This window comes from Fundulus heteroclitus, chromosome 1 (genome assembly GCF_011125445.2).
Source record: "Fundulus heteroclitus isolate FHET01 chromosome 1, MU-UCD_Fhet_4.1, whole genome shotgun sequence".
NCBI classification, from domain to species: Eukaryota; Metazoa; Chordata; class Actinopteri; order Cyprinodontiformes; family Fundulidae; genus Fundulus; species Fundulus heteroclitus.
In genome coordinates, this window is record NC_046361.1 from 2,232,693 (window position 1) to 2,247,147 (window position 14,455).

General features: G+C 44.5%; 1 protein-coding gene across 6 annotated transcripts in view; it reads right to left on the reverse strand.

Moving 5' to 3' along the window:
• atp2b3b (ATPase plasma membrane Ca2+ transporting 3b) overlaps positions 1–7,738 on the reverse strand; it is an 87,066-nt gene extending 79,328 nt beyond the window's left edge. The window contains exons 1-2 of one of the 6 annotated variants that reach the window (XM_036144453.1): positions 7,348–7,738; positions 1,543–2,356 (exon numbers count right to left, since the gene is read on the reverse strand). In XM_036144453.1, the coding sequence (XP_036000346.1) occupies positions 1,543–1,792 (250 nt within the window). In that variant the 5' untranslated portion in view covers positions 1,793–2,356; positions 7,348–7,738. Of the gene's footprint in view, positions 1–1,542; positions 2,357–7,339 lie in introns of all 6 variants that reach the window. The other 5 variants (XM_036144220.1, XM_036144282.1, XM_036144328.1 and 2 more) reach the window with 5 other exon arrangements.
• Between the last annotated feature and the right edge of the window lie 6,717 nt (positions 7,739–14,455).

Sequence of the window (14,455 nt, forward strand, 5' to 3'; positions counted from 1 at the left end):
TTTAATTGAGAAGTATAAACGTAAAGTGGGTTGAATGCAACTGCATGTCACACAACGTTCAGATTTTTATTTGCAACAGGTGTTTACAACCATGTATATATCCCTTCCACTTCAGAATGTGCTACTTTATTTCTATCAATCACAGGAAACGGAGTTATGAATACTTTTTCCAAGTACTGTAGTAAGGGACAGGGGTAGATATGGGAATCTGGGTAAAACTAGGACGTAGTTCTGTTTGTTGTTTAGACAATAACTTAGTGGTGTAGTCTGAACCTGGTTTGTTAGTACTCTGGTACTAAACCACCATTCACTCCCATTACACCATTAACTGACTAGAGTAGATCAAAAGTAATACCATGACCCTAAACCACCATGGCGCTGAAGCACTTCTGTAGTTTCAAGCTGCCTGAGATTCCTAGTTAATCCCACAATAACACACTTTTACTTCATTCACCCATTGATTTTTTTCTCTCAGCTTTTCCTTCATTCATCCACCATAATCCTGTCATCCACTCATCAATCAGTCCATCCACCCATGCCCATGCTGTTCACCCAAAAACTGCCTTCTATAACCAGGATTACCCACTGGAAGGAAAACGTGTTTTTACAGCTTGTTCTCAGGGCTTTCATCCTGTAGGAAGCAGCGGAGATAATTCAGTTTGCTTGTGCAGGAATAACCCAGGCCTAAAATGACATTAATGATCATTTCCAGTCTGTGTTTTTAGCCCGTGTTCACCGTCTGTGCCATTTATGAGCCAAATGTTGATATCAGAGATCAGATAACTTGGATGCAGCTCTGACAGTTGTACTATCATTTGAGCTCATCCATCTGCGCTTTCATTCAGCACAAAAGTGTCCATCCAAATCATTCATTCACCCACTTGTAAATGCAGTGCTCCTAACCATTTTACAAGTCATTTCTGTACTTTTCCAGCCTCAAATTATAGGGATTCAGTCCATCTATGGCCAATCTTCAAAGTAGGGGTGGGAAAGGCCACTATGAATTTACCGCTGTTTTAAACACAGGTCACGTTTTAAACACAAAGCCAAAGAAAAACTACAACAACGGAGAAAAAAGAAGAAGGAGAAGGAAGGAGAGAAGAGAAAAGAAAAAGGGGTAAGAAAGATACAACAAAATAAAGAAGTAAAGAACAAAGACAGATAAGAAGAAAGGACTGAAGGAAATGAAGAAAGGAAGGAAAGGAGGCACAAGGGAGTACAGAAGAAGGAATGAAAGAAGGAAAGAATGTAAGTAAGGAGGAAGGAGTGAAGGATAAAATGAAGAAAGGAATGAAAGAAGCATTGATGGGTTTACGATTTAGAAGGACAGTCTGAATATGAAAATAGTTTTTTTTATTCTATTTTCTACCTCCATCCTTATCTAGTCCTGGAAAATCCTTAATTCAAGGACTTTTCCAGGCTGTGACAGAAACCTGTGTATCAACCCATCCGTCTGCACGCTCAACAATTCCTCCTTCTGGTTCTTCATGCATTATTCTCTAGGTTCCATTTCCGCCCATTCAACCCCACACATGCTCTCACCATCAGAGGTGCTGGACTGTAGTCTCTGGCAGAGGCCCTCTGTGTCTCCGTAGCTCTCCTGGATCTTCTGTAGGGCGTCAGCGCCTCGCAGCTCCATCAGCTCCCTCAGCTCCTTCACCGTGACCCCAAAGTCTCCCCCTGTGAGGCTGCCATCTGCCCTTCCTCCTCCTCCGCCCCTGCCTCGAGTCCCTTTGGGGTAGAACTCCACAGCACTGTTTGCCATTTCTCCCATAGTTGCTGTTGTTGACATGTCAGTCGGGTAACCTTGATGTGTTTTTGTCCGTTCCCTCCGTAGACCGCTCAGCTCCTCATTCGTTTGGCAGGTGAGGGGTTGTTCATGTGCTCTTAATTTTAATTTTTTTATTTAAACCGAGTGACTGAATTAACCTTCCGCTCTTCTTTTAATTCTTTGTGAGGGGCAATGAAGGGGTGTTGGTTGTATTTGTTTTTCTTCCCTCCTATCTCTCTTGACCTAACCTCCCACTGCTCCTTTAAATCTCCATAACAGAGGGAGGTGGGGGGGAGGGTGAGGAGGATGAAGGACAGCGAGCAGGAGCACTTCAGAGACGTGACGTCTGAATGAATCCAGCTTTCTTCTCCCTCGTCTCCCCGGTGACTCCACTCTTTCCTCGTCTCTGTCCCCCTCCCTCCAGGGTCACGGCTGGTCCGTGGACAGGCGGACAGACATGCTGACGGACGCGCGGACGGGAACGAAGGGGACGACGGACGGAGGGAGAGAGGGCAAAGGCGGCAGATAAATCACAGACAGGAAGCAGATCCAGTTTAGAGGTAGCTACTGCTGCACCACCAGGACCTGGAAGAGAGCACAGCAGACACAGGAACATTAACGTGGAGTTTTATTGATCTCACTCAGCGTACCAGTCATTTTTTTAAGTGAGGATAAAATCCCTAACAGCAGCCATCCTTATCTGAATAAACAGACAAATTAGCGAACCGGTCCAGTCATCTCTAAGCCCTGAAGCACCCTCACACAGATGACTGCGTGTGATATTCAAACCAGCATCTATTGATTTTTTTCTTCTTTCTTTTTTTTTTTTTTTTTTGGCACTGTGACGAGGCGTAAACACAACAATGAAACACTATCCTCTAAATAAAATTATAAGTGGATGCAAAGGAGCCGCTGGTTTGGAGAAGCAGCAGCATGCAGCGTTTTGTGTTTTAGGTGAATATTCAGTCCAGCGGAGGGTTGATGATGCTCTCCAGCGACACCGTTGTCTCGGCTTTTTAAAGCCAGGCTGTTGGCCCCATTAAGACAGGGAGCAAATGCAAAGTCGTCAGCTCATTGGGTAGCAATTTTTGCACAATAATTAGGGAGACCTTAAATAGTATCTGCATGAGGGAATCAAAAAGCAGGGAAAGTAACAAGAAGCTTTTCGGAGAGAACTGAGGCCGCTGACAACTCTGCGTGCAACGACTCCAGACCAGCTCCGGTCAAAGTCAGCTCCACGGCTTTAATATCGTCTTTAAAAACATTCAAACCGTAATGATCACATTCTTCTAGATGTAGTTCTGGTTGCCAAAGAATTAATCGCAAAGATGTTTTTCTTTTTGAAGCCACGCTGGAACTCGGCTCCACGATTGTTCCGTTTAATGCTGAATAGACACGATGTGTAAACCTTTAGCTGACGCTCCAGCAGACTAGTCTGGTTTTTCCTCCAGTCGCCGTGTCTCCCAGTTCCTCCGCTTTCTTTATTTTCTTTCACATCCTCTGCTTATGAGCTGAGAGTACCTCTATAAAGGACTCCGGTTTCACATTTTGGTCGTGATTTAAGAGCTGGGTTGTAGTAGTCGGGGCCAATATGGTATAAGCATCATATCATGATTTTGTTACCATAAAATCAGTCAGGATTTGATCATGGCTTCCTTACACCATATCATTGCTTTTAAAGATAATCAGGACACACTAGATTGTAGGATACGTTAATAGTTGGTTTTCCTACCCTTTTGTTTGCAGCTATTTAAAGAAAGAACAGTTTGTTCCTTAGCCTAATGCTATACTTTAAGAGGTAAGTAAAACTGCAGCCATTTCATGAGTTAAATCTGAACTGAATTCTTAAGGAATTCTTGTAAAAAACTACAGACGCGGCGGGAAATCAGCTGGTGACCTGATTCTGGCAGTGGGAGCGTTAAAACTGTGTTTTTCCCCAAACAATGAACACACCATGTCGTAGTCAGGTCCAGAGACCACGTCACGCTGATGAGTGGATGGGAAGGCTCTAAGTCAGCTACTTTCAGGATGGCTGCGCTGTTTTAAATGAAGTCAGGAAGCTATTTACATGGATTTTCTGAAACATGTGGAGACACGTCTACGGTTCAGTCAGGCGGTGGGAGACAGCGAGGCTTTCAGCAGACAACAGGAAGGCCCAACGAAGCAGCAAAGATGCTGTTTTCTCCTGTTACAATTTCAACATCTGTAAAGACACCTGCTGGACTAGGAAATACTGGCATCTTTTTGGATAATCCAGACTTACGGTAAAGGTCACTAAGGCAGTGGACTGCTGGTACATTAGTTGATACTGATTATTTTGAAGGTTAACACAAGCAAACTGACGGATGTGGTGGATGGCAGCAAACCAGGAACAAGTGCTCATGCTTTCTCTTATTTCCGTCTCAGACCTGTATTAGTGAGCGACATCAAATCTAACCAATACCTGTTTCAGTTCCAAACTGGAAAAGCAGCTGGATTTGCTAGTTGACGTGGTCGAGGTCAGGCTAGCTGCTGCTAGCAAAACCAGCCAACAATGTATTTCTCTGCAATCCACGGTGGTAACATGGTCGCTAAAGCAGCTTGTGCGACACGGTGAGTGTGTGAGACATCTAACAGGACATCAGTTCAACTAAACTGTAGCCATCACCGTTTTATAAGCAAGTCAACCATCACCAGCCTGGGTCAAAGTTTTACCAAAATCTGTAATCGACCCAGATAAATTCTGCTGGGTGCATTTCTGCCGGTAGCTGAAGCTGGGAGGATGCTGCTCTTGTTGCACCTGCAGCAACCCCCCCCCCCCCTCGCTAATCTAAACTTCCGTTTAATCCTTACTCCGGGATCATCCTCTACAAACAAACCTGACACTGAAAGCGCTCCGGTTCAGCTGGCTTTCCTGAGCCGCCCAGATGAAGCTTCACCTCATCCCACGTGAGCAATTACAGCCAGCTGTAGATGTTCTCAGCATAACACACGACAAAACATTCTGATCAGGCTGTTCTACATAAGGCCGAGCAGTAAAAAAAAAAAAAAAAACAGAGAAGAAGAAGAAAGAAAGGAGCAGAAGCTCATCATTAATTCCTTTTCTTCTCCCTCCTCTCCACTCTTAGCTCTCCCTGAGCTCCTCTGCCTCTTGCATCTTCTCCCTCCCCTCTCCTCCCTGCCCTGCCATGCTTCTATCCTGACTGAGAGTGTTAGTTTATGACTGAGTCACCCAGCTCCAGCTTCCTTTGAAGCCCCCCCTCCCCACCCCCACCCCTGCTCTCCATCTTCTTTTGCCTGCCTTCTCCTATTTATCTGTATGTCCAGAAGGATTTACAGGGTTTTTTTTCATGTTTCATTGCTTATCAGTTCACCTTTCCTCCCTTTACCCCCTTTTTTGACGCCTAAATTTTGTTCTTCCATCTTTGCGTCCGCTTCCTGTTACCGCAATCATTTATTTACTCTGTCAGTTGTACTTTTTCTTCCCGGGCTGATCTCTTACTCACTGATTCTGTCTGATATCATAACGCTCACGCAAGAAAAAAAAAACTCCTCCGTTCAACATCTCGACTACTGCAACTAAGACTCTCAGTTGTTTGTCTGAAAGCGTTGATGTGTGGAGCACACATGAGCGTGTGTGCTGGCCTGGGAGCCTGCGTTATGCATAATGCAAGAAGAAGAAGAAGAAGAAAAAGAAAAAAGAAGTTATTAATTAGTTCTGCATCCCTAACTCTCACAATATGCGAACCTTTATCCAAAGGATGCAGGAGCAAATGGGCCGTAGACGCACAAAAGCATGAGCACTCGCGCCCAGAGACATCAGTTATATGATCTCTGTCATGACACACACAAATGTGTCATACAGAACAGCACTTTGAGGCTGCGACGCTGAGAGGGGAGGGGGGGGGGGGGGCTGCCGTCCTGGCTGGGAGTGTGCTTTAACATGAAAAAAGTCAGACAAAAGGTCAGCACCCTCCTCAGTAGGCTGCCCATCTATCCTGAAAGCTGGCCCCGCTCGTCCACACACTGTCCCCTAAAGGGGGACGAGTAATTTGCTTATTTTTATTTCCCGTTTAATAGAAAGTGGCCACCCTTTTTCCCCTCGGGAGGTTTCTCTCTTTCTCTCTGCAGAAAGAACGTAGTGAATGGCACAAATCGGGAGGGGAAATGCAGAGTGCCAGAGGGCCATGCAACGCTCGGTGACTCCGCGCGTGCCAGATAAGGAGACAGAGCCGAGGCCAGATCCACATTGGAGCACATGTGACTGAATAAGTCTGCGTGCAGCCGTGTGTTCCCGTCCTGCTTCCACTCACGCAGCTGCCTTCCGGTTAGATCGCCTCCACCCCCCCCCGTGAGCCGGCACATCAGCCTTTCTACTGTGGCTGGTCAGTGGTGCTGCTGTTCACCTGCAGCCCCGACTTCCGGCAAAGAGTATGGAAGGGTCACCTCTGGCAGGGCCTTCAAATGTGGGCTGCCGCCTGCCGGCGCTGGCTCGGCGCCAGTCGCACACTTCTGTGGAGCCCAGTGGGAACAAGCACACTTAGAATGCAATGCAGTCAGTGGCTGGAGCCATTAAAGGTGAGCTGCCAATAGGGCAGAGATGTCTGCATTATCATGGAGAGCATTGAAGGAAGGACGGAAAGCAAGGAAGTGAAGGAGGGATGGATGGATGGAAGGAAGGAAGGAAGTGAAGGAGGGATGGATGGATGGAAGGAAGGAAGGAAGGAAGGAAGGAAGGAAGGAAGGAAGGAAGGAAGGAAGGAAGGAAGGAAGGAAGGAAGGAAGGAAGGAAGGAAGGAAGGAAGGAAGGAAGTTGAGCTCAGACTTGAGCATCCCATGTCCGTCCTTAACTCCACCCGAAGCAACACGCACAACTAAAGCAGTTTCCCGTGCAGGGATGGCCCGGTGAGTATTTCACACATAAAACGACCTTTGCTGGTCACCTTCAGACGTGCTCGGTCTTCATTCCGCTGCTCAGCCTCAGCAGCACCAGGGCGAAAGCCCAGAGACTAAACTACAAGGAGCAGAGGGAGCGCCGCTTGCTTCCAGCCCGTCTCCCTCCGCAAGGTTACCGGCCACCGGCCTTCCACCTGCCAAACTCTCCCCCTCCTGTGCCGGACTACTTGTCTAGGTCCCGCTGGCGGCGGATGGAACCGAATCCCCCTCACCCCCCCCCCCCCCCCACCCCCCGCCGCTCAGCTGTCCGTCGGCTCATCGCCGCAGGTACACCGTGACCAGGACAAACCAAGCATCTGATGGCCGCGAACAACGGAGGCGAACGGAGAGAACAGCGAGTGCTCCTCGGCGAAAACGTTCCGGCAGGACACAGGAAGGGGTGGATGCGCACGAGCACGCTCACACGCGCGCGCATTTGCTCCTAATGTCATCAGGCTGCCTGCATGCAGGGAGGTATGTCATGCGCTACTGTAGGGGCACTTTGGGCAGCCGGGAAAGGCCCGTGTAAGAACCTTAGGCCGAGCACATTCTGCAAGTCCTCCCCGGCCCCCCCGCATGCTATCAGTCGGCGACACATCCTCCATTAAAAGAAGGCGCGCGGGGTAAATAGCAGTCACGCACGCAGGCACGCACCGACTCACCGTGCAGGCCGAGCTCAAGGACATCAGCATCAGTGTTCGGGCGGGGAAGCAGAATCCCCGCTAATCTGCGTGTGCGTGAAGCGGAGAATGTCCCGAACCGGATGAGAGGATACAGCAGGGGGGAGAGGGTGCGGGCTGAGGGGAGGAGGATGCAGGGATGCGGCAGCTCCCGTCCCCTGGAGTCCAAAGGAGCGGAGGGATGAAAGACGACGACGGTGGCGGCGGTGGTGCTGATGAATATTCCGCTCCGCGCAGTCAGTCACCTGGTGGACGGTCGGCGGAGTTCTGCGGCGGTTTCAAGAGAGAGAGGGAGAGAGACGCCGACAATGACAGAGGGAGAGAGAGAGAGAGAGAGAGAGAGAGAGAGAGAGAGAGAGAGAGAGAGAGAGAGGATGCGCCGGGCTCAGGGTTTAAACACCTCTGCTGTGGGGAGGGGGGGGGGGGGCAGTCCGGATGAAGCTTGCTGCTTCCGTCAGTGACAGCAGCGAATTGGGCGGATATTTTAGGGGAGCTGGGAGAAAAAGAAAAGAGGGAACGAAAAGAAACGCCGCGGTGTGAGGAGAAGCTCCTGCGACATTTTTGGAAGAGGAGGAGGAGGAGGAGCCGCTGCTACAGCTCGCGCGCACTGTAGAAACGGTCGCAGCATCCGCGTGTATGGCAAGCAATTTGGTGATAAAATGGCATGGCTGTCAAACAATCCATCCATCCGGCCATCCATTGTCCATACCCGTTTATCTTTACAGGATCGTGGAGGTTGGGTAAGTACAGCCTGGACATGTCGCCAGACAATCACAGGGACACAGAGACGTACAAGACGGACAACCATGCGTGCACACACTTATGTCTTATAGGGCAGTTTTAGAGAGACCACTTAACCAAATGTTTTTGGAGGAAACGGGAGTACCCGGAGAGAACCCACCTGTGCTCTGGGAGAGCATGCAAACTCCATGCAGACAGAGCCCACATCGCTAAATCCATTTTTCCCAGAACCAAACCAACACATAAACTTTGATATTTTTATTTTAAAATCCCAGAGTGAAAATGAAGTCCCATTTTAATAATTCTGTCCATGACTTGATGGACTTTTAGGCCCAAAGTTCAGACCATCTCTCAGGAACTCACTTGTCAAACAATGTCAAGAAAAAGGTTTTAAATTGAGCACGACAGAAGGTTTTGGATTATCAATCGGTACAATGTTGCATTCAGTCACAACAAAATGAGTTCTATTTTATTCCCTCCATACTCTTGTCTTCACCCAAGCAGGGAGTAAAAGCATTACACGGGGACTAAGTACCTGGATGTTACAATTTATTTTATATCCAATTTTATGTTCTTTTCCTGTTCTGAAATAATTTGATAATTAATAATTTATTACGACTCTGGGGGATTTTTTTTTTATTTCAGCAGGAATTTAGTTTCAAATGGCAAATTAGTAAACTAAATGATACAAGTGCCTGCCATAAGAGAGAGGGTGATTGAAGACTGCTCTCAATCACCCCCCCCCCCCCCCCCCTCCCCCTCAGATGAACTGCGTGATGACGACAGCAGAGTACGTTTTTGTAGAAAAGCCTAAATGTAAAAATTATGTTTGGCAAAAACCCAAATTAGGTTTGAATTGGTGAAGATTTCATGGATTTGTAATCAATACGGGGTAGTGCTTTATTAATAATAAATAATGCCTTTTAGCCACAGTTCTCATCAAAAAAATTATAATACCCTTAATTAAATAGCATCTCTCAACTATTGGGTATAAATGAGAACATTATTTTGTGTAGAAAGAGATCCTCTTCTTCAAATGTAACCCTTCATGTGCTCCTTTGCTCTCCTGTGTAAGCACAACCTTTAACTCACAGTAAACAGCGCTGTGATGCTGTGGTTCTGTGCGGCTTTTTTCTTACTGAACCTGAATTGCACTTTATGTTTTAGACTTTGATGATTAGATATTGAGTTGTGTAAACGTTAATCCCCTGGTTTACATCTGACCACACCTTGTCCTTACTGGCCTGCTCCACGTCTGCTCACTTCCACTTCTGACAAACATTTGATGGCAGTCGTTGCTGCCTGCCGCCGGGCTGGCACAGCTAATTGTTAGGTCTGGGGAAGGATTTTTACATGGGGCCAGGTTGCTTTGGATATCGTATTTTCACAAACGAATAAAATCCTCTCTGGCGTGTTTAGTCACGTTTAGTTCTGTTTGGCTAGAAACATTCAAGTGAGAAGAAAAAGCGAAAAAGCAAATCCATTTTCACAGCACAGTTTGTTGTGTTTTTTACACTTGCTACAATCTAAGGGTTTTCTTTTGCCAAGAAAGCATTGAAAATGATTTGTTCTTTGTTTTATTTATTCATTTATTATCTAACCAGGAAAGACCCACTGGGAATATACAGGGGTGTCCTGGACCTGATGGCAGTAGCTCAAGACAAGGTTACGGTCCGGTTTCTGTGTAAACAAATTAACAGGAGGAGGGGCTGTGATGGCTGAGAGGTTAGGGTGCTGGACTTGACATCCAATGGGGTTTCCCCATGCAGGCTTGAACCCTGCTCACAGCGATGTTAAACTATTAGTCCAAAATACACAAAAAACAAGATAAAGATATCTGTAGCAGGAAGGCTGGAAGTACTCAGTCCTAACTGCCACCTCCTCAGTCCACAGACCCTTAGCCCCAGATTGCTCCCTGAGGGGATGGGGTAAATAGACACACTTCATTGTAATGACCAATAAATATTTCTTTCTTTCTCATTTATAAAGTTCTGTTCAGTCATGGTAAAAATTACACCTGCTTTCTCTTTGGGGTACGTTCCTTGAGCCCATTGAGGTTTGCATTAGATTAGACCTAATGGCTTTTTAAAGACACTGAAAGGGACACAGAGCATCTCATTTCCCACAACAAAAAGCTTATTATACCAATAGCTACAGTAAGTAACTTTTGTATGACTGAACTGTGCAAATTTCTCATAAAAGGGAAACACCATATACTGACTTTCCCTTACTCAATATACAGAATCTGTCCATCTAAGAATGTCATTTTAATAGAAATGATCAAAGTAGAATTCTGGAGGGAAAAAATCCTCTAAAACCGCCCCACAGTTTAGAGCTGAAATGATAAACTGTTAAACAGACACCAACGTTAGCATCATTAGCCACCAATAGTTTATCTACATTTTCTCACTGAGCCCACACCATGTACACCACAGGGCTGCCCATCCCATTAACTAAGCGTGAAAGTACGCCATCGTCAGTCTGTTCACTACCCAAAGCCATACTGCCTGCATGAACAACCACTGCTGACTGAAAGCTAAAAATAACACCTCCTTTATAAATGATGATGATTATTATTTTAGCAATAAGAGGCATGCAAATTAGTTAACAAATGGATAAAATACTAACACGATAAAACAAGTCTCAAAACAAACACAACTTTTAAAATGCATTAAGGGACATTACTTATAAGCTTAAATAATATTTTGGTTGTATTCATCAGTACTAAAGCGTTAATTAGAATTGGTTCCAAATGTGTTTTTTATTATTTATTGTGCTTTTTAAATTCCTGACTGCAAGAAAGAATGAATATCTCCCATTAAATGTCCATTTATAGAAATAATGTCAAGTTATTATAATAATAGGACTAACAGTGTGTGTATTGATTTAAAAAATATAGATTTTCCAGAGTAAATGAAAATGGCTTCAATCAGTTCACAGTTGGTCTGTAAATGCCCAAATTTTCCAATAATGGTGTAGTTAAATATTTGTCATGAATTTCTTTTAATTCCAGTCATTGACTCCACTTGCATTCTGCGTTTATTTGCTCTGTGGTTGTGGGATAGGTTCGCTGGGGCGCAGCAGGGAAGAGTTTTCTGGGTACAGCAGCAGCAGCTTGTCTGACATGCAGAACGATGGAGGCCTCTGTATGCTCAATGAGACCAGCGTGGAGCCAAAGAGGTGCTGGACAAGGCAAGGTGCAAATGGACTGCATTTCCCAGCCTTCCCTGTGAACCCCTGGAGGACCAGGCTCTCCACAGAGATACAAAAAAAAAGAAAATCTGACATAATTATCCCACAAACATCCTCCACTCTTCCAAGTTACCCCCCGACTGTCACAGCGACTCAGATAGTGAGTCTGAGCGCGGCAAAGGAGGAGAAATGTATTTATAGATAAATCAGACAAACTTATTAATAGATGTCTTCTACACTAGAGGAAGATGGGCTGCAGACTCGCCCGCCCGTCCAGATGCTGACACACATGCACGCTCATCCTGATGAAAAGCTTCGTTGCTGATTTCATCTCTCCCTGCTCTTATCTTTAACTCTTCCCCTCCTTCTTCCACAGGCAAATGCTGAAAAAAAAGTCAAAACCTTTGAACCGTAGTAGATAAATCTTTAACAACAGGCGTGCTCTAACGCCTCCTTACATCTGAGGGCAACTTGTTTGTTTTAAATTCATAAATCTGCAAACAAAGAGGCAAAGATCAGGAAAGGAAACGGAGTTAGTGAAGGAGGCAGTCTTGGTGAGGTGTTTCTCTTGCTCCCCGCAGCCTAAATTACATCAGTATTGAGCTCAGACCAGAGACAGCTGCAGTGCTGAGGGTGGAGATCCAGCTGATGGCTCATCCTACTACACCAGAGATCCTTTTAACAGACAAATGAGTTTGTTGTTTCTCTGTGAGCTTGCATTAACGATACTTTACTCTGTATCAGTGCACGGTACCAGTCCAACTAAGAGGTTCCAGGAACCATGTGGAGTCCACTGACTGTCTCCCAGCTGTCTGGGTTCATCTCACCTGCTTTTTTCCTTCGATGTGAGAATGTCCCACTTCTGCTTTATAACAGAGAACAGGATTTCATGATCCCACTTTAAGATAAAAGCCTTTATACAGTTAAAACCCCAAACTTAACTGAAAATGATGGTATTGAGTGACAGACCAACACAAAGAAGTGCATAACTGGGATAACAAAGAATACATATGTATACATATTTACAAGAAACATGTTCCTATTTTCCTTTTCAGGAAGAAATATCTGAAGCCAGGTTTTCTGGACTGATCAGATGGGAGTGATTATTATTATTATTATTATTAATTTTTGATTGATTCAGAGCTCTGTAGTTGTTCAGAACCAGAACCTGGCTAATAGATGTGCACACACTGTAAATATACAACACCCTATTCTCACCTTAGTCATGTACATTCAGAAACAAAACACATCCTAGAAATGATTTTCAGGTCGTTTTGATGGAAGAGTAACAAGTTGAACACAGCAGTCCAGACTCTCCTATGGTCCCCCTGTTCTTGTTCTTATGGCAAGTCAAATCAATCCATCCGTCCATGCATCCGTCCCTCTGTCTGTCCATCCTTCTATTTGTCCACCATTCCCACTTGCAAGGTTCAATTCAATTGAATTTTGTTTATATAGCGGCAATTCACAACACATGTGATCCTAAGGCCCATTACAAAGTCAAATTCAATCAAATCAGACAGATTGATCAAAAAGTTTCCTAAGGAAACCCAGCAGATTGCATCAAGTCTTGACAAGCAGCATTCACTCCTCCTGAAGAAGCGTAGAGCCACAGGAACAGTCGTCTGCATTGTTGATGGCTTTGCAGCAATCCCTCATACTGAGCATGCATGAAGCGACAGTGGAGAGGAAAACTCCCCTTTAACAGGGAGGAAAAACCTCCAGCAGAACCAGAACCAGTGTTAACGGTCATCTGCCTCGACCGACTGGAGGTTAGAGAAGACAGAGCAGAGACACAAAAAAGTACAGAAGCACACACTGATCCAGGAATCCTTTCTATGTTATATGGTAATAATGGATGATCTGCAGGGAAGCTACAGTTAGAAACATCAAATGTATTTAGTAGAATTTGCTGTATATTTGCTCAATGCGTACATCAATCTGCTGATGCAGAACAAACCCCAGGCATTAAGGTTTATAAATGCTATTTTGTATGTTTTAATGGGAACAACTAAAAGAACATTTGTTGCAAATGTTTGGTTAAACTATAAAATAAATCCAAAAAAGGATAAAATAATGATAAAATAATTGGACTTCAGAACTGAAGTTTTGCAATGTGCTGGGTAACTGAGATACTTCACCAGCAACTATAAGATAACCTTAAATGGTTATTGGGCAGAATTTCCTATGAACCAAAGAAAAAGAAGAGCCATTCACAGGCCAAGAAACAACTGGTTAATAGTTTCTAAAAAGTCCAGGTGGTAAGAAGTAACTGTTTACTTTAAATCAAATTCATTATTATTTATACTTTAGGTTGTATTTTAGCAAAAGGATTACATTGTTCAGAACTATTAATGCAGATGGTTTTGTTAAGTGTGAACAGAGCAAAGTCAGTTTTGTTTTGTGGGGAGTTAATAATTCTGATCTTCTTCTCATTTTACAAAAAAAAGGGTCACTATTTACATTCCCTTTGTCTAAAACCTGATAACAAAAAGCAAACACTGAATTTATATACATGTTTTAAATTACAGGAGAAGATAAAACACTGAGGATCCTACTTTTGACAATTCGGACTTTTATCATATATTTAATTTAATCCAGCTAATCCAGCTGATGGATTAGCCACGTCTGTAAAAATCATTTGTTGTATTGATGAAGAGCTGAATATTGGGACACACTCAACAGACTCCTTAATGCCAGGGGCCACAGCAACTGCAAATCATATTGATCAACCTGCTCTGTACATTGAGAGTCTACCCCTGAGAGAGAGCAAAGAAGAGCCAGTCTGTTGCTGTCCGGAAGAGTCCTGACTGTGGATAGACAGCTGCGCTTGAATAAATGTAATAATAATAATAAATTCAGTTTCTTCTAGTCTATCTTTTTAAGTTCAGTGCACATTGTTTTCATTAACTTCCTTGGACTGACTCCATACCATGAATTCCAGGAGCCTGCTCTGTTCAGCCAGGGACTCCTGGAGTGTCCGTCAATGAACATCTTCTATCCCACCAGGGTTGATGATGAACCTCCTGGTCAAAAGTCTCTAATAATCATCTAAATTAAAAGAAATAAACACTTGAAATAGATCTGTCTGTGGGTAATGAATGAATATAATGTACAAGTTTCACTTTTTGAATGGAATTACTGAAAAAAAAAAACG